The sequence below is a fragment of the Bos grunniens genome, chromosome 10 (genome assembly GCF_055505025.1).
Source record: "Bos grunniens cultivar Pamir isolate PY7600 chromosome 10, Bosgru_T2T1.0, whole genome shotgun sequence".
NCBI classification, from domain to species: domain Eukaryota; kingdom Metazoa; phylum Chordata; class Mammalia; order Artiodactyla; family Bovidae; genus Bos; species Bos grunniens.
This window is the reverse complement of record NC_141174.1, coordinates 92,662,683-92,687,447: the sequence shown is the minus strand read 5'-3', so window position 1 is coordinate 92,687,447 and position 24,765 is coordinate 92,662,683. Positions and strand designations below refer to the sequence as shown.

The 24,765-nt window shown below is 47.3% G+C and overlaps 2 protein-coding genes across 11 annotated transcripts in view; one reads left to right on the top strand and one right to left on the bottom strand.

Annotated features, from left to right (window-relative positions):
- SCAMP1 (secretory carrier membrane protein 1) overlaps positions 1 to 20,292 on the top strand; it is a 151,834-nt gene extending 131,542 nt beyond the window's left edge. For 5 of the 6 annotated variants that reach the window (XM_086323135.1, XM_086323133.1, XM_086323131.1 and 2 more), the window contains one exon: positions 20,167 to 20,292. The gene's annotated coding sequence lies outside the window, so the exon portion shown is untranslated. Of the gene's footprint in view, positions 1 to 9,086; positions 13,568 to 20,166 lie in introns of those variants that run through there. The other variant, XM_086323132.1, reaches the window with a different exon arrangement.
- The window catches only part of LHFPL2 (LHFPL tetraspan subfamily member 2), a 174,212-nt gene continuing 149,455 nt past the window's right edge, over positions 9 to 24,765 (bottom strand). For 4 of the 5 annotated variants that reach the window (XM_086323140.1, XM_086323138.1, XM_086323141.1 and 1 more), the window contains one exon: positions 9 to 4,146. In XM_086323140.1, coding sequence (XP_086179266.1) covers positions 3,890 to 4,146 — 257 coding nt within the window. In that variant the 3' untranslated portion in view covers positions 9 to 3,889. Of the gene's footprint in view, positions 4,147 to 8,035; positions 14,281 to 24,765 lie in introns of those variants that run through there. The other variant, XM_086323142.1, reaches the window with a different exon arrangement.

Genomic DNA, 24,765 nt, shown 5'->3' with positions numbered 1-24,765 from the left:
AATGAGAATAAGTTTGCAAAATCTGGTTTAATTCATATCTGGGGAGGGTGGGGAGCATGTGGTGAAAATACATATGCACAGGAACCTAATCAATGCTAGACAAATAATGTATTAGTTTACAATAGGATGACCAGAAATTCGAAGGCTCTGATTTGAGTCCGTCAGCGGTAACACAGTTTTATATTTGGCTCAAGTGGCTGCTGAATAATATCAAGTGGTGCCAAGTTCCTCCAGAGCACCGCATGACCCCCAGCCTTGGAAGGCGCTTCACCACAGTCTCAGAAGAAACCCCAGTCGTGCCCTTCTTGTGCTGCCCCGGTACAAATGCAGGCCTGGGATTTCCAGGGGCCATATGTTATTGCACAGAGAGGTCTGGTCTAAGCAGACCCTTATGGCTAAGAAGGTGTGAGATTAGCCCTTAAATAGTGGTCTAGCATTAACGTGGTCTATCCAAGCAGGTTAAGAAATAGCTCCTTAGTGATTATGTACCAACGACTAGTTATCACGCTAACAGAAAAGGCAACACGGCAGCTTCACATTTCACACGAAAGCCTGGCATCACCTGGGCCCGGCCGGCCAGCCTAACCTTTCACATACGTCTAGTGATTAATTCAGACCCAGGGAAAGGTGATTTCATACCAGTCTTTTCTTCACATAGGTCTGTGTAGCATTAGAATTGTTCTGGGTTAATGACTAGGCCATGAAGGCAAAATGTTTTAACTCTCCTTTGCCAAAACAGAAACAGTCTCTGTTCTGACTCCTGTCCAGTTCCCAAAAAAACAGAACATACATACACCTTTGTTATTGCACATCTCTCACACAGACTCGTGTATGTATAATATATAATATATATTTTAAATATGCTACACACATTAAAAAAAAGGACTATGGCACTTTACAGAATACATGTTTCACAAAGATCATTACACCACAGATGTTTGGTAAGTATACAAAAACCCTTACACAGTTCATGAAGATTGTTGAATTAGCACACAGGTTTAAAGAATCCACAGAATCCAAAGCAAACACTTCTGCCTTCTTGGAGTTCGTTGAGAAGCCCAGCCCCATCACAAAACTTGAAGCACAAATGCAGGCGAAAAATAAATAAGACTTTTTCTGGTAGCAGTGATGGTCCAGGTATATTAGATTTTTAGACTGAGGCAATTATGTGATTGATAGAAATTTATTAGAAAAATAGATGTAGGTCAATGATTGTCTAATTGTTTTCAATCTGTTTCTAACACATTCCTCCCATTCAGTGGTTTTTAAACAGCCATGCAGTTTTCATCTAGGCTAGCAAGATTTTGATATTCCGTTTATCCCAACTGAAGCCTGGCTAAAGGACTTGCAGGTTCAAAAGGCCCACCTTTACCTTTACTCTTTCTCTGCTAGAGAGATTTCATCTGTGCTCTGCCTGACACATCAGTGTTTTAAGTGGTTTTTAGTGGTTTGGGGTTTTGTGTATGTGTGCATGTGCTTTTTTTGGTCTTCTGTGACATTCAGACCAATGAAGTAAACACTGTCAACTGACTTTCTTCTGGCCAAGAGAGGGCACATTTTCACTTATGACTTGTTATTAGAGTGATCTAGGGATATACCTCCACCCCACCGTAGTGGAAAAGCAATCAGTAAAGATGATGGACCTGCTCAGAGGATCCTCTAGGCTTATGACTTTTCTCTGGGAGGAGAGTGAGAGTGTGCAATCAGCATTATAACATAGATTCTCTAAGTTGTATAGAAGGAAAAGTGAATCTTGTGAAAAAAAAAATGTGTATTATTTTTAATCAAGATTATTTGCCTGGTGGAGGGAACTTTATTTTTGGAATTGCCTTTTTTTTTTTTTTTTTAAATTAATTTCCTAGTGTTAAAAAGGGATAAGTATGATGGCATCAGGACTTTGTGCGTCCCTATCCAGCAGGGACAGGAGCCCTGTTCGGTGGCCGCCATCACCTCCTTCTGTGTGATGTCAGACACAGGTCTTGTTTCCCGAGTCCGGAAGGCAGGCTGCCGTGAGCACACGTATTTACCCCTTTGTTTTTCAAAAGAGTCACAGAGGTACACTTTGCTTATTCTCAGTTTTGGTCTAAGAATGGTGAACTCATTAAAGGCTGGTTTCCCCACCCCTACCTCTCCTGCCCTTTAGGTCATAATCTGTGAGATAAAATGGTTTCTGGTCCAGGCTGACGGCCAGACGGGAATAAAACTTCAGTTCTCCATCCCATCTATGTATTAATATAAAGCAATTACTCGTTCTGCAGCAAGGCGTGGTTTTCAGACTCACACAGCTTTAAGATGATTTTACTCAGGGCAGGGTTGTAAGATCTGAATCAGGGTTCTTCTGTGCCTGGTGGCGCTTAGCACACAATACCTCGCCCAAACAAGGTTCATTAGTTATTTGTTAAATTTTCAAAACAAAGCAAGCCCTCAAGTAAGCAGATTCATAAGCCTAAAAAGACCCATACTTTTAATCCTTCCAGAAATTTGGTGGATCCATCCCATTTGCTTAAGTTGTAAGGAAGCGTCTCTGTAGCATCCCGCAATTCTGAAGTTCAGGGTGATACCAGGCTAGGTTCTCTTTGGTCCCTTTGATCATTCCAGGGTAAGGTTGAAGTGATGGCTAATACCATTTTCCTGAATCAGTTATATTGGTGACTTATAGAAACTAGATTAAAAGCCCCTGGATCCTTTTTAATAGTGGTGTTTCATTCTTTCTGTAAACAGTTGTAGGCAGGTGCTAGGAGCTTGGTTGAGCACTCATTTTTGCATGAACCTTCTACTCTATGCTTTCCTGAGAATGAAGCCTTTGCTGTAAACTCACCGGTTAGAGCAATTTAATGATATCTGAGTCTGCATCCAGGACCAACGCCAGTAACTACAGAAACATAACTCCTGTGACCAGCTCCTTGTCATCTGCTGCTGCCGAGGGCGGGAACACGGCTGAGTGCTGCTTAGTTACCGCACAGCGGGGAAAGGTCTCCCCGCAAGGGCTGGGATTCGGGCATGCTCTCTGAGTGAGCCACAGCAGCCTGGAGACCTGGGTCCCTGGAAGGAGGAAACACTGAGGTTTCCCCCGGCAGTCAAAGCGCAGTCCTAGCCCTCGGGGAAAACACGGGATTTCTGGTGGCAGAGGAGACTGGGCCTGTACTGGTGCTACGCCTGGGAAGTGGGGTGACTCTGTCTCCACTAATAGGAGTCTGTCTGTGCTTTTATTCTCATGGTGGGACAGGTCCTCATCCTTTCTCTCCTCAAATTTCTAGACACTCAGAGTTCAGTGGACCCACCTGACTCTGGAGTTCAGCCTAGAGTAAGTCCCACAGTAGAATTCCACACTGTCCCTGCTGACTGCTCAGGTCAGCTAAGCAAGAGGCAGTGTCTTGGTGTGTGCCCTGTGGCGCACGTCATGTCCCCGGTAAATGTACGGTCTTCACTGTGGACCCCAGAGGAGACAGTGTGAAAGAACGAGAGGAAACAAAGCCCCCGCCCCAGAGGCAGAGATGCCCGCGGGCACGCAGCCTGTGCAGGAACACACGTCTAAAACCGCCCGCAGATCCGGCCTGTGGTCCCTTCTGTTACCAGAGAACCTGTTGCTTTCATGTCAGATCATCATCCTTCATTGAGCCTTGGGGGGAGATGGGGTCCGACGGAACGAAACTCCACGTCAGGGCTTGTGTGTGGTTTTCTCGTTCCATCTCTTACGATTTGCACTGTGGCCCTCACGTGCAGTGCTCGGCGTGGCTGGACGCAGCCTGCCGTCGGTCCTGGGAGGCTGTGGAATGTGGCTTCGGTAGGTAAAGGCTAGTTCTTCACTTGACCCAAATGACGGAACCAGAAGTGAAGTGTTTCACAAGGTTACGGTGAGCAAGAAAACGGCGTTGATGTCTCTTCCAAACTAAAGGAGGCAGATGAGGTTTTTCCCCTCTTCGATTTCTTCCTGTACTTTGTCACTGGAGGTGGCGATCTCCGCTTGGGCGGAGAAGACAGCGCAGATGAAGGTGAGCACCGTGCCCCCGATGGCGGTGTAGAAGGCCCAGCCCAGCGAGCAGTCTCCAGGTTTGTAGGCCGACGCGTAGTGTCCGCAGTAGCCTATGGCCTTCTGACAGCCCCAGCCAGCGGGGTAGAGTATCAAGCCCAGGATGAGGAAGAGGCCTGCAGGGCAGAAGAGAGAACAGATGAAAACCCCGTGGAGAGTGAGTGACGGTACTGTCTGTGTGATGGTTATCTGATGTGCCTGCTCTGGCCTGTGGGGTCCGGGCTGCAGTAGCGGAACGATACTGAGTCTGCTTCCAGGACCAGACTCTGCGAGTGTCAGTACTGTTCTGTGCAACTAACTTGGCCTGATCAACATAGTCACTTTATTAGGAATACTTTTAGCCTCGGGGCTTCCCTTATGGAAGCTAGTAAAGAATCCACCTGCAAGGCGGGAGACCTGGGTTCGATTCCTGGGTTGGAAAGATCCAGTATTCTGGCCTGGAGAATTTCATGGACTGTGTAGGCCATGGAGTTGCAAAGAGAGTCGGACACAACTGAGTGACTTTCACTTTAGCCTCGTATGTACGTGTCAGAATGTGAACCCACTAGTAATTTCTCTTCTAGGAAAGCAGGTGACTCTGTTACTACTTCCTCCCATAGGGCTCGTCTTGCAGTAAGGCTGCTGCTGCTGCTGCTAAGTCACTTCAGTCGTGTCCGACTCTGTGTGATCCCACAGACGGCAGCCACCAGGCTCCCCCGTCCCTGGGATTCTCCAGGCAAGAACACTGGAGTGGGTTGCCATTTCCTTCTCCAATGCATGAAATTGAAAAGTGAAAGGGAAGTCACTCAGTCGTGTCTGACTCTTAGCGACCCCATGGACTGCAGCCTACCAGGCTCCTCCATCCATGGGATTTTCCAGGCGAAGTACTGGAGTGGGGTGCCATCACCTTCTCCATGCAGTAAGGCAGAGGTTGGCAAACTAAGGTCAAGCGGGGCCTTGTTTTTGTAAGTAAAGTTTTACTGGCACACAGCTATGCCTGTTCATTTAGGGACTGCCCGTGGCAGTGCAGGAACAGCACAGTGAGCGGGGTGGTACAGGCCCTGCAGCCTGCAAAAATCTAAAATATTTACTGTCTGGCTTTCGGCAGAAAATATGTGAATTCTAAGAGAATTCACAGAGAACAAGAGTCAAATGCAAGAGACCAGATCTTAACTTGGGTGTCATGCTTTAAAGATAAGCCCACGAGGGGTCAGTTTGCTGGCATTCATCAGCAACCAACCTCATACCTAGGACAGTGATTTCTATATTTACATAGACATTCTGAAACCACATGCAAACTTCATGAGAATTTTTTGTCTGATTGCTTTTAAGTAAGTGCAGCTTTGAGTAGACACTAAGAAGCTCTGTTTCCATTCTGCTGATCTCACCACACTGACACACTAAAGGTCCACTATTTTACTATCTCTGCAGCTTTACTGCTCACTGTGCAATCAAGAGTTACCTTCCCTGCCAGCTCGGGGCCGAGGTGGGACAGGGTACCTCGCCTGCTTCACCCTCACACAGCAGAAGCTGCTTATAAGGAAGTCCAGATCCCAAGATGACAAAGAAAACTGAGGGGCCCCAAAGCTAACCCAACGAAACTTTCTTGGTAGAAAGGATGCTGCAAGAAGATGATGGCTTTATTCTGTTGGGTTGGCCAAAAAGCTCATTCGTGTTTTCCCATTCGATGGTATGAAAACCCAAACGAACTTTTTGGCCAATGGTATATGCAGCAGGAAAAGACAGTTTTATTTGAAAAATGGTATCTATATAACCAAGATTATTAATTCATAGACAAAAAGACCTGTGTTTTAGATACACTGGAATAGCAGTTCTATCCTCCTAATTTAAGCTTGACTTTCGATTCTCTTTCCCTACCTTTACCGACCTGGAGAAGGAAACGGCAACCCATTCCAGTATTCTTGCCTGGAGAATCCCATGGACAGAGGAACCTGGTGGGCTACAGTCCATGGGGTCGCAAAAGAGTTGGACGTGACTGAACAACTAACTTAATAATCAGGGGAAAGGCCAGGCTACAAAAAAGTACCCTTGAAAGAATAAAGGACTCTCCATCTGAACAGATGTAACTCAGCTGGGGGGATCTAGGATGACTGAGCTAATTCTTTTGTATCTTTAAGGCCTATGATAAATCCTGATTAATCCCCATCTTGTTCTCTAGGAAACCTCACCCCAGGCACAGGGAACCTGGGAAGTTTCCTCCCTCAGATCAGATCAGATCAGTCGCTCAGTCGTGTCCGACTCTTTGCGACCCCATGAATCGCAGCATGCCAGGCCTCCCTGTCCATCACCAACTCCCGGAGTTCACTCAGACTCATGTCCATCGACTCAGTGATGCCATCCAGCCATCTCATCCTCTGTCATCCCCTTCTCCTCTTGCCCTCAATCCCTCCCAGCATCAGAGTCTTTTCCAATGAGTCAACTCTTCGCATGAGGTGGCCAAAGTACTGGAGTTTCAGCTTTAGCATCATTCCTTCCAAAGAACACCCAGGGCTGATCTCCTTTAGAATGGACTGGTTGGATCTCCTTGCAGTCCAAGGGACTCTCAAGAGTCTTCTCCAACCCCACAGTTCAAAAGCATCAATTCTTCGGCGCTCAGCCTTCTTCACAGTCTAACTCTCACATCCATACATGACCACAGGAAAAACCATAGCCTCGACTAGACGAACCTTTGTTGGCAAAGTAATGTCTCTGCTTTTGAATATGCTATCCAGGTTGGTCATAACTTTCCTTCCAAGGAGTAAGCGTCTTTTAATTTCATGGCTGCAGTCACCATCTGCAGTGATTTTGGAGCCCAGAAAAATAAAGTCTGACACTGTTTCCACTGTTTCTCCATCTATTTCCCAGGAAGTGATGGGACCGGATGCCATGACCTTCGTTTTCTGAATGTTGAGCTTTAAGCCAGCTTTTTCACTCTCCACTTTCACCTTCATCAAGAGGCTTTTTAGTTCCTCTTCACTTTCTGCCATAAGGGTGGTGTCATCTGCATATCTGAGGTTATTGATATTTCTCCCGGCAATCCTGATTCCAGCTTGTGTTTCTTCCAGCCCAGCGTTTCTCATGATGTACTGTGCCTTGACGTACTCCCTTTCCTATTTGGAACCAGTCTGTTGTTCCATGTCCAGTTCTAATTGTTGCTTCCTGACCTGCACACAAATTTCTCAAGAGGCAGATCAGGTGGTCTGGAATTCCCATCTCTTTTAGAATTTTCCACAGTTTCTTGTGATCTACACAGTCAAAGGCTTTGGCATAGTCAATAAAGCAGGAATAGATGTTTTTTTCTGGAACTCTCTTGCTTTTTTGATGATCCAGCAGATGTTGGCAATTTGATCTCTGGTTCCTCTGCCTTTTCTAAAACCACCTTGAACATCAGGAAGTTCACGGTTCACATATTGCTGAAGCCTGGCTTGGAGAATTTTAAGCATTACCTTACTAGCGTGTGAGATGAGTGCAATTGTGTGGTAGTTTGAGCATTCTTTGGCATTGCCTTTCTTTGGGATTGGAATGAAAACTGACCTTTTCCAGTCCTGTGGCCACTGCAGAGTTTTCCAAATTTGCTGGCATATTGAGTGCAGCACTTTCACAGCATCATCTTTCAGGACCTGGAACAGCTCAACTGGAATTCCATCACCTCCACTAGCTTTGTTCGTAGTGATGCTTTCTAAGGCCCACTTGACTTCACATTCCAGGATGTCTGGCTCTAGGTCAGTGATCACAACATCGTGATTATCTGGGTCGTGAAGATCTTTTTTGTACAGTTCTTCTGTGCATTCTTGCCATGTCTTCTTAATATCTTCTGCTTCTGTTAGGTCCATACCATTTCTGTCCTTTATTGAGCCCATCTTTGCATGAAATGTTCCTTTGGTATCTCTGACTTTCTTGAGGAGATCCCTAGTCTTTCCCATTCTGTTGTTTTCCTCTATTTCTTTGCATTGATCGCTGAAGAAGGCTTTCTTATCTCTTCTTGCTGTTCTTTGGAACTCTGCATTCAGATGTTTATATCTTTCCTTTTCTCCTTTGCTTTTTGCCTCTCTTCTTTTCACAGCTATTTGTAAGGCCTCCCCAGACAGCCCTGAGTTACTGCCTTGGGAACAGGAGTACCCCTCACCTTGACCTTTATCAGGATGCAGAGGCATGCAGCCGGGGGCAAGGGAGCATTACCCGCTCTTTCTTTTAAAAGGCCAATGTGTGTGTATTTGAATTGTGGACGTCATTTGTATTACGTGGCTTAAGTCCAGTTAGTAAATGAACGCATGTTAACATGGAGGAGCTAGGGCGAGCAGGACTTGCCGTCACCTAGCAGCTCTGCTGCCCTATGCTGGGCCCTGGCTTATTGTTCGGTGCTCAGTTGCGTCTGACTCTTTGCAGGATGCACAGTGACATGGCTATCGCAGATCCTTCCGGGAAATCTTCTAATATCATCAGACCCCTTTTTTTTTCAGCACAGACAGGTATATTTACCCCTGTACTTCTCCTGAGCTGTTCCCTGACTGGTAGCTCAGGTGAGGTTCCTCAAGTGCTTCAGGCCTACTTAAAATCCTGTGGTTGCTATTGGCCAATCCATCTGTGAACAGCAGGGAGTCTATCATAAAAGGGTGCCATGCTTAAGAGTCTTTTGAAAGCCCCAGCTTGATTATAAGCTCACAGGGCAGTCCGCACAGGTGGGTGACAGGAAGTGGCTTTGGTACATCTGTGAGCCCCCCAGTGCACATGACGTGTGTTCCCACCTGGGCGGCCTGGCTGCGAGGATTCTGCTCCTTGCACACAACAGAGCCGAATGGAGCATGATCAGTGCCATGAACACACACGACTGTCTGAGCGCGAGAGAAAACCGCCGGCCTTCAGGTGAGCAAGAAGAGACGTTTGTCATCCCTCTAGGTATTTAGAAAAGACTCTTCTACCAAAGCAATTCCAGAAAGCTTCGTGATTCAGGTGGCCACACAGGCTCCTCACTTCCCAAGGTCCTGACTCCCCACTACTCCTGGGGCACTGGTCCCCAGGCGCTAACAAGTGTCCCCTAGTCACAGCCACCAGCCCAGCAGGTTCTTTTTGCCTCCAGGTAAAGTTCTCAAGAAGCCCGTAAAGGCTTCCCAGCTCTGAGTAAAGTCCACAGCCCTGCAGTCCTCTGTGTCAGCTCTGTCGCCCACCTCTCTCGCCCCCGCTGTCTGCTCCAGCCTTTGCTCTCGCCATGCTCCCCTCGGATGATGCCGCCTCGTCTTCAGGTCCCACCTACTCACAGTTTCAACCGCCTCCCTTCCCCTGACTTGATATCCCCGTTCCCTGCTTCGGTATGTTTCCGTATCATTTCTTTTTTTTAAATTTAAATTTATTTTAATTGGAGGCTAATTACAATATTGTATTGGTTTTGCCACACATCAACATGAATCCTCCATGGGGGTACACGTGTTGCCCATCCTGAACCCCCCTCCCACCCCGTACCATCCCTCTGGGTCATCCCAGTGCACCAGCCCGAGCATCCTGTATCGAACTTGGTAACAATCTATTACCTTGTCATATGAAACTATTTGTCCATTTTTTTTAACCTATAAAAATGGTGGTTTCATGCTGCTCAACCTGATACTTCACTTATTTTGACTGTTAATCCATCTCCATTCTAAACTAAGCTCCAGAAGGGCAGGACATCTGATTTACTACTAGAAAGCCAGGGTTCAGAACGGTGCCTGCCACAGAGTAGACTCTTAATAAAACGTTATTAATGTCAGGGCAGCTTGTTCTGCAATAGAGTTTTTCTGAACCACAGTGCCCTGGAGGAGAAAGAGTAACGTAACTCTGGCAGATGCCAGTCAACAAGAATGAACCACCCCACCAGGAAAAGAGATGCAGCCTCTTGATGGGTTGGCTTCCCCTGTCACACTGCCCGTCTGAGGCCTGTGAACCCCAGGGGCTAGAAGTAGACATGTGCCTCAGAGTCCACATGAACTTGATGATACCAGCTACGGAGACAGAATGGGCACATCAGACCACAGGCAAGACACGCTGTAAGACATACACCAAGTCTGTGGCAAATGTGGCGTGGCTCCCCTCATCTGCGTTTGGAGTGCCCCAGGGACCGCTGGCGAGGTGTGCTCTGGACTGAGTTTCACATAAGAGCCACGCAGACACTGGTCTCTCCCTTGGAAGTATTAAAGCAGCAGCTCCTGCAGCGAGGCCAGCCCGTCCCTGGGGCCTTTCCATCCCCTTGCTTTTTACTACATCAACCTTCAGCGTGTGCATGGGTTTGGAGGGTGACAGAGAAAACAGACTAGGCCAGCGGGCATCTGCTTTTCTTCTGACTGGCCTCTCTTCCTGGGGCCTGGCTGACCTGCAGCAGGCCCAGCTGGGAGGGGGAGGAAAGGCATCGAGGATGCTGGTGGACAACTGCTCAAGACAGCAGCCACGGCTCCAGGAAACCTGGCAGTGGAGAGGGCTGGTAGCCCCTGCGGCAGCTCCACTCGGGGGGTGGCACCCAAGTAGGTACGATTCTCCCCAGCCTTGAGAGATACCCTCCCCCTTGCAGCCCGTCTTTTCTCTAACAGCCTCAGTTCCTTGTGCCAGGAAGACTAGAAGGTGCCAGCATATGCTCACCATGGGGTCACTGGAGGGTGATTCAGCCTTATCTGGGGAAGAAAGACATTAACGGAAGTGATGGCCAGTCACTTGGACTGCCTTGCAGATGCTACCCCAGCCCAAGTTAGAGACAGTCCTGACAGTTTACTGAAGCCCACCATAGGATGCTGGCTGTCATGGGTACCAGCAGTCACAATGCAACATCCACTGTGTCCCTGTGGCATTTTAGTAAGAGTTTCCCTGGCCTGGAAGGAGCTTTCAGACTCAACCTGGACACCCAGCAGTTCTAGCCTGCTACAGAGAAATCTTAGTCTGTAGGGGACATACACACACGGCTCTGGTTTAACTCAAATAATTAGACTCCATGAGCTCTAAAAAGAGAGGGTGGGAGCTGGGTCTCCTGGCTGAGTTTCCAGTGCCTAAAACAAAGAAGGTGCTAAAAAAGAAAATGAATGAAGCACGCTGGGAAAAGTAAAGCCATAGTCTTCCTGATCAACAGCACTGACTATGATTAGACCAGCCACAAAATTATGTATCTTAGGGAATTTTCTTAATGCTGCCCTGAAATCAAATAATATGTTACCAAATATAAGTGTCAATCAAATCCCTTAGGTAGGCGGGGAGCCTCCATAATCCTGCCAAGCCCCCAATTTTGGAAAGACCAGCAGCTGCTGAATACAATAAAATAATAATGTTTTACTTGGTCTGAAGATGGCCACCTCCAGCTTTAAGAGTAGGGGATGCTATTGAAACGGGGGAGCCGAGTCTGCACCGCCGCTCACAGCCGGTGAGGGAAGCGTGGGGAAGGCTGTGCAGTGACCTCCCAGTCTCCCTGCTGTGTCGGTGCCAGCCCTCCTGCGGCTCTGTCACGGGACCACCACCTGCTTGCCGAGGGACGGACTCCAGGCGGCCTGCCTTTTGTGGGTCGCCCACTGCCTGTCCAGAAGGAGGCCCTCTTCCCTGGCCCACCAAGGGAGAACTAGCACTAACGCACTCGTTACTCTGCGGAACAGCAAGCGCGTCTTTGGCCATCATATTCCTGTTTCCTCCTCAGACAGGCTTCCAGACTAAACAGTAAAGACCGACTAGACCTCAGTTGGCAAAGAAAAATTTCTAAGGACAGGAAGGAAAGACGGCCGTCTGTTACGGCTACCGGCAGTCTGGAGAAGCCCCCAGGAAATGATGCCCACTCAGCCAGCACTAGGTTGTAACGTGCTCATTCTAAAGCTGTGAAATATCCTAGGATCTCTGGAGAGCTCACAGCAGACAGGGCCTAGCAGACATAGCATCATTCAATAGATGTGGGCTCCAACTAGGTCATCCTGGGGAGTGCCCACTCCCCAAGCAAGGGGTGTCACTCATGCTGACCCCTTGGGCACTCATCCACCTGGAAATACCCCCCACTCCCCGCGTCCCGGCTCACGTGTTACCTGTGTGACATCTGTCGCCACTGCTGCCAGAATGTTATTCTCTGTGTTCCCACTGCCGTGTACACCCTTCTTCAGCTCGTCAGTGTGTTACTTTTGTGTATTTATTCAGCTCAATGTACTGAGCTGCCTAGTAAGTAGCAGGCTTTATCCTCAGCCCTGGGACAGAGTAATGCCCTAGCAGGACTCTGAGCCCCTTGAGGGCAGAAAGGCTGGCTCCTTCTGGATTTCTGCCACAATTTTATCTCTGCATTTACCATAAACCTCTGATGCATGTGTCACAGTTAACTTTGGGTAACAGAGGTCAAGAGTTCAACTTATTTCTGGCTTTCAAACAGCCACTGACTCATTTAAGAACCTAGCAGGAAACCATCTAACTATCAAACATTCCTTTCCCATTCAACACAGCTAAAAAAAAAAAAAAAAACCAAAACCCCACCTGGTGACGTTTATCCCTACCAGGTCTACCCTGTGACTCAAACTGAATGCTGGTCTGTTGAGCGAGCGTCTCTCACTGGGCACATTGCCAGGAGGCAACCCCTGCCCCTTCACCTCATGCCCAGGCGGGCATCTCTATAACAAGACGAATCAGACAGGAGAATGACTAGCTCCCGGCATCCCAACTCCACTCTGGGACACACCTCAGAGAGCATTCCAGGCTCACTGGGAGTGACAGCTTCAGTCCACAAGTTCTGACAACGTTGGATTAAAGGAAAACCAAGGTGGGAAGGCCTGCTGACTTCCCCTTCTCGGTTCCTCCTCACCTTTCCAGTCTCTGAACACTGGAGGGCCCAAGGCCTGGTCTTCCATCCTCTACATTCTCCTTGCTGATCACACTTGATCCCACAGCTTTAGGTACTGCCTCTGGGCTGACATCTCCTGAACCCTGATCTTAACTTTAGCTCCAGAGTTGCATATCCAACTGCCCACTTGATCTCCACTTGGATGTCTAACAAGATACTTGAAAACTATGTCCAAACCTAACTCTTGATTCCTGTTCCCCACTTCAAAACCCGGTCTTTGTCCCATGGGCTTCATCTCAGTAAACGGGAGTCCCATTCCAGAGGTGCTGAGGTAAAAAATCTTCGGATCATCTCTGACACCTGCCCTTCTCCTCGAGCCCACTTTCCTCCACTGGCAGAGCCTGCTGGCCTTCATTCTAGCTGTTCCTTGGCCAGGAGAGCGCTGCTTCTTGACTGCCCATATGGCTAACTCCTGCATCTCCTTAAAGGTCTTGGGTTGAATCTCTTCTCACTGAATCCTGCCCTGAGACCCTATTTAATACTGCAGTTTACCCCCACCCCCCGTCACCCCAGCACACCCAGCCTGTCTTGCCCTGGCTTTTTGTTCGTTCCTTCCATAGCACCCGTCACTTTTTAATATACTATATAATTATTTGTTTGTTGTCTGTCACCAGCAGCTTGAATGTAAAGCCCATGAGGACAGAGAACTTGGTGCAGTTTATTCTTTATGGGTCCCAACTGCCTGGAGCAATGTCTGACATGTAATAGGCATTCAGTAAATATTTGTTGGATGAATGAAAAGATAGAGTGCTGTGATGTAGATTTGTTACATTTTAAAATGAAGCCATTTTAAGTTCTTGCCACGCTTTTAAAATGGTTGCAGGAAAAGCTTCATTCAATAACATGAATCCTAGGGGTTGGCAATTCTGGCTAACAGCACACCAGCCACATGTACTAATGAAACACATGGAGGGACCAAATCATGAGACTGCATGTGCTGAAAATCTCCTTTCTGGCTACAAAAAAATAGATCTCTATTGGGAGATCCCATAAAAAAAAAGCAGTAAATCAATTAAGTGTGATAAGTCTTCAGTAATCTAGATCATTTAGCCTCAAAACTCTGAAACTGTTACCAACTATGCTTGGCTGCAGCCACGACCTGTACAGATGCGCTGAGGCTGACTGTGGGCACTGCCCAGGGTGCCAGCAGGGAGCAGAGGAGCAGTGCAGGGGTAAACCCGGAGAAGTTCGGCAAGACGGCAGGTGGCGGTGGGGGACGAGGGGAGACGAGGAGGGCGGGGGACCACGCAGCTTGCAGAAGCAATAAGGTAGTGTCCAGCAGCGCGAGCCCAGAGAATGGAGAGGCCAACAGAAAGTGCTGGCACCGAAGGCGGGAAGGTAGACTTGCTGACGGTCCAGGAGGACACCCACTCCGGCCCTGAGGGTGGTGTCACAGGTCAACCTCCGATGGAGTCGGGGCAGGCAGTTGGGGAAGGGAGGAGATGATGCCCTGCTCCTGCGAGGAATAACACATGTACTTATGTGGCTCTAAGTCTGTGACCACCATGCGGCCCAACAGTTGACATACAGAGTGACACACGACAGCCCTAGGCCTGCTAGTTAACAGTTAACATTGGTCTGTATGCTTACCTCTCCTTTCTGTCTAACTTCCCATTTTTTCCAAAGTCATCTTCCATGCTGACAGCTGGAAGTCATTTTGGCAGTCGCTAATAGCTATCTGAAAGTCACCCACTGTTGTTAGCTGGGGATCTTTTCACTTGCATAACACCCCAAGGCACACTGTCCGGTACTAAGGCTGCTTGGAGGAGCGCACCGTGTCAGACCATCCAGTTCCCCACCCACCGAGTCTGCCATCTAGCTCTTCTCTTCCCAGAGATGACCACCTGAAACGGTCTGCTCCTCATGTGCAGGGACTCTGCAGACACCCCGCAGTCATGTCTCCACAGTCACCAAGGCAAGGCTGAACTAGGTCCCTTACACTCTGTTTTAAAAGAGGCAGCTCAATTTCGTGGGTAAAATGTTTAAATAAGTAAATGGTTAACCATCTACCTGGACAACGAAAGTAAAAAACAGGACTCTTCCTGTGACATAACATGCATTTGTCCCATAAAAGAAGAGCACTGGTCCCAAGTCCCCTGGATGCCTCCAAGTACAAACTTTTGGCTGAGATGAACTCCCGCTGGAGCATAAACCGGAGAGCAGGGAGGAGTGTATTCTGCTCCCTGGCTTCTGTCTCCACGTCCCCTTCAAACTCACACTCAGTGCCCGTGACACAGCCCCTTTCTCACACTATGCTGCTGACCAGCTTCACAGGTCATCTGTGATTCCCATTTCCTTTCTAGTCTTCTCATATTTGGAAGAACCTTTTGGAAAGATCTGCTATGGTAAAAATGGTAGATTCCAAACAAAGATGACATGGAGTTTAAGCTGTAAACACCCTCCCTCTATTTTCCACATTTGCAACTAATACTTTAAAGGTGGAGCTTTATACAGGTGATTAGAACCCCTTAAAGATTGGAATGGTAACTGTTAGAGTAACTGTGAAAGAAAGTAAAGTGAAAGTGAAGTCGCTCAGTTGTGTCTGACTCTTTGTGACCCCATGGACTGTAGCCTACCAGGCTTCTCTGTCCATGGGATTTTCCAGGCAAGAGTACCAGAGTGGGCTGCCATTTCCTTCTCCAGGGCATCTTCCCGACCCAGGGATTGAACCCAGGTCTCCCGCATTGCAGGCAGACGCTTTACCCTCTGAGCCACCAGGGAAGCTATGCAACTGTGTTGCCACCGTAGTGACTATGGCAGCAGTTAATACTCACTGAGCAGTACAAAGTGCCAGGCACCAGCTGAGCCCATTACAATATAACTCCTTTAGTCCTTGAGAGAATCTGGGAAGGTTGGTACTATTAATGTCATCATCTGACAGATGAGGAAACCAAGGCACAGAGGGATTAAATAAGGTTACACTGCTAATCAATGGTGGAGCTGGGACTCAGATCCAGGCGGCAGGGCTCCGTGGCCCACTCCGGAGCCATCACCCTCAGCCGCTGCTTTACTGAGAACCCTGTCCAACTGAGGAGGGGAGGTTGCTGAATCCTCAAAAGCCGGCTTGCTTACACCCATGAAACATTCAGGAGCACATGACAAGCGCTTATCAAGTGGAAACACCACAGGCCTGCTGTCTAGGGCTGACGGGGAGGGGAAGGCTTGCCTCGTGTCAGGCTGGCTGACCTGACAACCCTACAGCAAGACGGCAACAAGATAAAGGATGTCCATCCACTCCTTGTCTTACACTGCAATCTGAGTGTCATCAGCCTCCTTATTGCAATATAGATGCCACCTTGGAATGGCTGTCATTGGCCAAAAAAAAAAAACAAAACACTTCTAGAAAGAAAACCTATGAAAAGGTCAAAGCAGCATGGTGTTCACTATGATGCCCTCTCCTGCAGAATCTGTGTGAGCAGAAAAGTGGAAATAAAGCACAAAACCCATCAGACGAGAGGGAGAAAACGGAAGCTGTATAAACGGAAGCTGTATAGCCTGCTTACATTTCAGTCTTCGCTCTTAGAGTCTGTGTGCTTGGGAGCTATCTGAAACTGCACATCCATCTAGAACACTAATGCCATCCACATAGTGATCCACAAAAAACCACGTCCTATGAGCCTTCCAGCAGAGACACTCAGCTGATTAGACAAAGCCGAGCACCAAGAGTGTGCTCAGACAGCCTCCAAATGACATCCTTGCTTGTGCATCTCCCCTCCTCCAAGTAGCCCTTCTTAATTCACGGAACAGAGCTGAGGAGCTCTGGCTTGACCCCCTAACCCTGAACCCTCGCACCACTACCTACCTACACGCAGCAGGTTCAGTTAATCCTGTGTTAACAAGAGACCTGCTTTGTCCCAGTGTCTGCATTCAGGGAGTGCTGCTCTCAATCTAACGCATCAGGCTTTCATTCGAAGTCTTGCTTACGACAACTACAGACACCGGGACAGGCCCCCCGGGCTCCGCCGCCCAAGGAGAACTCAGGTCCTTGCCTCCCAGCCCCAGCACTAAGCTAGCGGTGCTACCCCGGCCTGCGTGAGTTCTCCAGGTGCCCGGACACTGTCCTCCGCACCAAAATGCCCCTTAGCCATTCAGAGCCAGGGCTCTCCAAGCAGCATTCACACACTGGTGTGATACAACAAAGCATTAGCCATCCCACCAATCGAGGCCTTCTGCCTGTGAATGCCCCTTGGGTGAGTCTCGACTTTGAAAATCACGTTGCCCACTAAGGCTTTTCAATTTTTCAATGACAATTTATTCTGTAAAGCCCAAACAGAACTTGGTCTTAGTGACAGCCAGCTCTGAAATGATTCTTACTGGTTCTTTGGATGATGACCGCATTAATGACTATTTATGCTCTAGCTGTCTAGGAGGGCAGAGTTCATGCTAGGATTGAGACTTAGCAGCATTTACTACAACCTTTACTCTTTCAAAATCCCAAGAAACTCATGGTTTCTAGCACAGATTAGTGAACACAGAATAGACTCTGTTTCTGTCAGTGAACAACAGTTATTGAGCATCTAGTGTGTATGTACCCAGGCCTCATTCCTTGCTCATATTCTAGAAGAGTGGTTCCCACACTTTAGGACTTCGGACAGTAACACAAGAGCCATAAAAGTTACTGGGAGTCAGTATTTCTCTGTTGCGAACATAAAGACACTAAAAATACCACTGTCTCCTCTTATTATCATTTCACGAAAAAAGGCATTTTAACAAGAAAGGGTAAAGGATGCAACCTAAGAATAAAGGACAGGTCTTTAAGTTGAACACATATAGCACTATGAAATCTTACAACACCATCCTCAGTTTTCTCTTTTTTGTTGATGACTAGCCTGGAGAATCCCAGGGACAGGGGAGCCTCGTGGGCTGCCGTCTATGGGGTCGCACAGAGTCGGACACGACTGAAGCAACTTAGCAGCAGCAGCAGCAGCAGCAGAAACTAAAAACTGTCACTTGCCATCTGCCTCTACAAGGATGAAGTCACAACCACGGCAGCTGCTAACTTCAACACCCTCTGACAAGAGTTCAGGGTGCAGGTTGGGAACGAAGCACTCTGTGATATTTTCAGGAGATTTGATGGGCCCCAATTCCTGTATCCCTTATCTAGAAAAGCAGTAAATTCACTAACAGAGACATCTGCTCCCTATGACTAGTAGTGACCTTCACCAGACGAGCAGCAACCTTGTGCAAAAATGTGTGCTGGCCCGCACACAGCCCACTGCACCAAAATCACGAATGCTGACCTTCCCCTGCCTCTGTGGAGCAGTTCCTCAGAGCTCTCTGAGGTGCTGTCTCCTAGGCTATAGCCCTCATTTTACCGCAAATAAGCTTAATTCACACTGTGCATTGTTTTTATTTTTTTTAATTGACAAAACCTTAGCAGAGTGGACTGGCATTTGTTCCAAGGCAGTGAGAGGCTGCGAGGGTGTGTGTCTGTGTGTGTGTAGCTGTGTGTGTTTGAGAAAGAGAGAGGCAGGTCTGAGTTAGGATGGGGACACCTCTCTGAAAAGCCCGATTGTTGACTGCACAAATAAAAAGGTAGAGTGTAAAGAGGCTCTGAATTCCATCGCTTTGGCATTTAGAATATAAACCTGTTTTCACTGCATCTCATTTTAAAGTTTCAAGACTGGACCCAACTTTGACATTTAATAACTCTGCTCTGAAGGCCAGATCAGAAATAAGAGGTCAGAGGGTTCACTAGTAATGAAAAGGGTTTTCAGCTGATAACCACAGTGTCTTAGAGTAGATGATACCTACATGTTATTTTAGTATATGATCAATAACGTTAGAGGCTTTTAACCAACAAGATTTTCTGATGGGAAGGAGAGAACAATTGAAGGATCGGGTGTCAGTAATTTTTTACTTAAAGCTTCTGTTAATGCTTACACCATCTCCCTGGAGGAGTCTAGTAGGGCACTTGTTTTCTACTAAAAACACTTCCATGGAATTATAATTGGCAAGAAAAATATTCTTCTAGGGTCGGGGGTGGAGAACGGATGACAGAGCAATAAAGAGAATTCTCTGGAAGACAATCAGAGCATAGTTGTCATAAAAAGACCTTGCAGCCAAGCCCCCCGCAGAGGAAGTTTCTTCTATAATTACTCAAAATTAATGACCATCAGTTAAGAGTTGTCAAATGCCCCTATGTGGTGAAATATGTGGTGAAATAAATATGTGGTGAAACAATCCATGAGAAAGATGCAGTTTCTCCCACACTGAAGCCTCCCTAAGCCGCCTTCAGCAATGATTCACGCTTATATGCAAATTACTTCATTGGTAGTTTCTAAAGCCTTAACTTTTACTGTTAAAATGCAGCCCAGCAAAGTAATTTACTGAGATTATTCCTTCCCATGAGTTAGTGATAATATTTTACCTTGCATTCCAAGTGAGGTGTTTCCTAAACTGTGTCTATGTAACTGGAAGAACTTCATAAAATATTTCTTGATAAATTATTCATCCAACATGTAGGATTAGAAACAGCTACTATTTGACTATAACCAAAATACACTTATAACTTAAAATAAGCTGCCACAAAAAATAAAATGCAGTTTATAGCAGAATACAAGAGACTATAAAAATGTAGTTATTGAGCTCTGAAATTTTCAGGACAGTAAGTAAATTTCTTGTCTACTAAAGATTCTGGGGGTCCAGATAATGTTAAATAATCCCTGCAACCAAGCAGGTGCTATCTTTTCAACACTAGGGCCCTGATGTTGGTCTCTAAACCCTGAACACATATAGCCACTAAGTATTTTGGTTTGAAGTTTTTAATATTGAATTGTTTCTCAATGTGTGTGGTTTAGGTTTCATCTGTACTAGGAGCTATCTTTGAAAAAAAAAAAAAAAGATTGTGGATTGTGGGCCAGTTAGTAAAACCACTGGGAAGCCTCTATACAACATCCAAACTCATAACTGTGCTGTGCCTGAGCACAGAGAAGTCTTCAGAGGAGATGCAGATTACTTCTGCAGTGACATCAGACCTTAGAACATCACCACTGTTGCATCAAGCTTTTAGAACAGTGCCTGAACCACTTGTGTAAATATTCAGAGTCATACTTAAGTGATGATTTGTTACTGGAATTGGAACACAGATCGCCATAGCTCACAAGATTATTTGTCCACAATTAAGTGGTTACCATAGCAAAATACTTCATTTGCGTATCAACTGCATATTCTATCTGAATTTTAAGAGAGTTTGCGATTTTCTTCTAGCGTTCCCAACTGATTCTTCAAATTAATACCTGTTTGGTCCACTTGCTCTTAGGCAGTAGTTTTTCCTCTAATGATACAGTTGAACGCTTTTCTTCCCTTTATATGTGATGATATTTTTTGTTTGCTTTTCTAGGGTACAGCTTCTGAAGCAATGACTCTCTAATATGGCTTGGGAGCAGAGAAACTCAAGAAATTGTAGACCTGAGTCTAGAGGTCTTTGTATTTAGCAGGCATTTAATAAAAGATCCTTGAATTGAAATTTAATTCCGGCCTGTCCTTTAACATTTTAACATTTCCTCAAGGTGGGTGAATCATTACATGTGGTCCTCTTAAAATGACTCAGATATAGAAGGGTTAGACCCCACTTCCGGTGGAGGCATTCTGACTGGAGAGCCAGCAATTCAGAGCCTCCTTTTGACAGCCAGATCTACTGGGGCCTCGTTCTCAGGAGGAGAAGCAGGGGATGCTCCCTTGACTTCCTTCATGCCTTTTCTGTGACGATGTCTTAAAGTCAGGCAGTCAAGGTCACACTACCTTCTCGGAGAAAAGCAGGTGAAAAGCGGCTTTGAAGACAGTCAGGGATCTCTTCCCCTCTTCCCAAGCCCTTGTTCTTATCTCTCTCCTCGCCAGTGACTGACTTGGTCTCTGGGAGTGAACAGGTAGGGCAGGGCATACATCAGAATGGATGCTGCAGTCAGGTTGAGTCATGGGTATCTTCCTGATGCTAAGGTTAGCGTTCACCCTGTGAAAAACCGCAGTGAGAATGCCAAGCCCTGGACAGCAATCACGGCATATCTCATATGACAACCCCAGCCTCCTCACGCAGGCCGGACTACACCAAAGCCACTCTCCAATCAGCACGGACAAAACCCGCCGCTTGTCTTCTGAGATGCTTCTTTTACTCCTTTCCCATCTTTTTTTATATTGTCCTCCTTCCCCCTCAATCATGGCTCACCTCCAGGGAAACTGAACCCGCGCAGCAGGCCCGGAGCTCCCACGGCAGGGAGCGATGCCCGCGTGTACGGTCCCACAGCCAGCCATCCAGCCGGACGGGTGGGCAGCTTGCTGGGGCCATCCTGCTGGGCTGAAATGGGTGCAGGCAGAGGGCTACAGGGACTGCAAAGCGGGAGAGCCAACAAGACACGAAGCAGCAGAGAGCCTGTGAAGGGAACCTGAAGCCAGCAGGCAGCTCCTGAGCTCGTCACGCCTTGTAGCCACCCCAGGGGAGCAGCCCAGGCTGGGGCCAGCGGGCCTGCTCCTGAGATCATCGTCGTGGCTCCATCCCAAACCTGAGTCACTGGGGATTCCACGGGCTGCTAAGAGGGCCCTACGTGTATTTCCAAACCCACACTGCTTGATGCGGTCATGGAAAACTTGGATCTTTGCATTCTACGCTTTTGCTGTGGACCACATCCAGGTCACAGCCTAAGGAAGGCAGCTGGCGAAAACGACCCTGCTGGCCGATTCCCCAGCTTTTGTAATGAATCCCAGAGGGCTACAAACTGACGTGTGCTGGTGGCTCTGCCAAGTTCCAGGCGAGCCCTCACCCAGTGAAGACCAAGCAGCCTATGATTTATCCTGCAAGGGGAGCCTGAGAAGCCTCCTGCAGCCAGGGCTCAATGGCTAGAAGCTGCCTCCAGAAAGGAAAGGAAGGAGGAGAATGTTCGTGTCAGGGGAAGAGGAGTGAGAGGAGGAAGTTCTGTGTTGTCCTATCAATTCAGCTTCCAGAAACCGGCCCGAGGACACCAGAGGCACATGAGAGTCACAGGGCTGCTCTGGGCTCTTCAGTCCCCAAACAGGCGGCCTACGAAGGGCCAGGGAATGACTCGAGACGATGCAGTCACACTGGGTTTCAACAGAACAAGGCCAATTCTAAAGACACCTCTACTTCTTAGAATGCAGCAATTGTTAAGCAACACAAAAAAACATACTAAAAACCTGCCAAGAAAGCATAAATACTTTTATAATCATCATGTAGCTACCACTTATTATTTACCATGTGCCAAACACTGTGCTTAAAAGCCTTTCTCATATATGATCTAATTTAATCCTCAACCCTGAGATAGGTACTACTATTAAATCCATTTTCCAAGTGAGAAAACCGGTCAGCATTTCACAGACACTTCAAGGTGAGGTCAGGGCTGATCCAGGGCCAGGTGAGGCTTGAGCTCCAACTGCTGTGGAGAGAAAGCTCTGAACAGCCAGGGCATTTGTGCATGAGCGTTTTGGAAGTGTCGGCTAGGTGCCACCACGAGGTGAGGCCATAAGGGCAAATCCTGCCATCTGGATTAGCTTAATAGTCAATAGCTTTTTTTTTTTTTTTAAGTAACTCAGATTTTGAGATTTTTCACTGAGGTATATTCTTTTACACCCAACTTCTAAAATCAAAATACTAAGATTTTGATGACTTATGTTACACTCTGAACAGTGACAGCTATACAAGCCTGTGGCCTTTAAGACTAGGCATAGTAAAGGAATACATTGTTGTCATTCAGTTGCTCAGTTGTGTCCGACTCTTTGCGACCCCATGGACTGCAACATGCTAGGCTTCCCTGTCCTTTAGTATCTCCCAGAGTTTGCTCAAACTCATGTCCATTGAGTCGGTGATGCCATCCAACCATCTCATCCTCTGCCACCCCCTTCTCCTCCTGCCTTCAATCTTTCCCAGCATCAGGGCCTTTCCAATGAGTCAGCTCTTTGCATCACATGGCCAGATTACTGGAGCTTCAGCATCAGTCCTCCCACTGAATATTCAGGGTTGATTTCCTTTAGGATTGACTGGTTTGCTCTCCTAATATATGATAGCATATAATTTTTCACCCAGTTACATTTTACAAAAAAAAATGTCCTTTTTGCCAAAATGCAAGTTGTAAGAACAAACACAGGCTGAGTATATTTCTAGAGAATCCTTTGGTTGCTCTGGCACCAGCCTCCTCTCTCACCATTGGTTTCAATGTTGAATAGATGCAGGGTTGAGAGAGGGTGTGTAGGGAGAGGCGAGAGCGATGCTCACAGCTGTAGCAAGTCCTTGGCTGAGGCTGGGGCCTGACCAAATCTCCTTACAGACCGGCCAAGAGGACAGAAAGCCAGTGGGCTGCTTCAGGCACTCGGGGGCAACTCTCTGAGCCACAGATTCAAGGGCCACATCTGCCATTGACGTTGGCTTGCACTGCCTGGTGGGGACCTCTTATTAGAGGAGAAAGAGCCCACTGGAAATCCCTAACAGATGTGGCCCCCGCCCACCACGAGGGAGCTGGCTGACCAGCAAACGTTCGGTTCATCTTTCCCCTGATTTCTTCTCAGAGGGGTGCTGCTGGGCTGGGTGGTGAAGAGAAACCCCTTTTCTTAGCCTTAGCTCAGTGGTCCCTAGAGAGGCAGGACCTAACTGTACAGGAATCTTTGCCTTCAGCCAATTTTTAGCAATTTCAGGCATTCTGAGATGCCACATGTGTGCATGGGGAACATGAGTGAAAGAAATGAGGAGCAAGCTTTTAGAAAATCAAGACTTCTGCAAGACAGGTGACCAATAGACCAGTATCTTGGGTTGGTACTCCCTTCTCCCCAGCCATTCTTCCTAGAGGCCTGATACGGAGGGAAAGAGAAACTTCAAGAATAACTCATTGGAGTGTATGAATAATACCTAAAATATGTACTCATCTCTGTGCCAAAATGAACACTCTTGCCATTTATGTGAAATAGCAAACAAGAGCACCAAAAGATGTGGTGGAGTACTCCACATTCCTAGAGACTAAAGTTCACTGGAATAACACCTTATTAAAAACTGCAGGTAAACAGTCTTTGAGACTGAAGGATATCTATAATCTGCAAAGTGATGGTGACGGTACATCCCAAGATGTCCCACCCTACTATAAATGGCTATCCCTTGGCTGAAAGGCAGTGAGTTTCTCAGGATGAAACACATTCCTAGGGATGACAAACCAGAAGCCTTATCTGCATACCAGCATATTGATATAACTCATAATAAAGTCATGAAGTCACAGGAGATGAGCAAATTCACCATAGTCACGCAAACTGAGCAGAAACAACTCCTCTCTGGCCAACGGGGGCTCTTCAACAGGATTAATAATTTGTGTAAATTGGCTTCCCTTCATCTACATGTTTATTTTGAGTTTTCAAAAAGCTTTGGTAGCACTTTGGTAACACTCCTCAGCAAAAGTTTTAAGACACACACACACTTGCACACCCCTGAGGCCCTGTGTGCCTCGGGGAATAAAGTAGGGACATTTCTCTGACAAGAAAAAGATGATCCATTATGGAAACCGAGCTTACTGAACATTTTTGGAAGGTGAAACGCCAAGCCGAAGGGGATGAATGTCAGATTTGAGAAGTCAATCAAAAGGAGGACAGTGAGTTTCACAGAAGCAAAACTCCAAGATCAGATCGTATTTGCCAATCTCTTGATCTTTAAGAGGAGGAATGCCAACATCCAGAGAAGTGGGTGCATTTATCTTGAGTAAAAGTGCAAGTCAGTAGCAAAGCTGAAAATCAGAATCCTGGCCTCCCAAATTCCCTGAGTGCCTATGAGTGCCTGGGTCTCTCATGGTAGGCTGGTCCTGGCAGAGAAAGAGACGGGGGTCCTGAGATCGGCCATGAGTGTATCCCCCACACAAAAGCACAGGAGTGCGGTGCAGGTCCTCTGTCATTCCTCCGGGCCCACTCCCCTCTCCCCAGCATGCACACACAGGGCTCCCTAAGCTCTGGGCAAGGACAA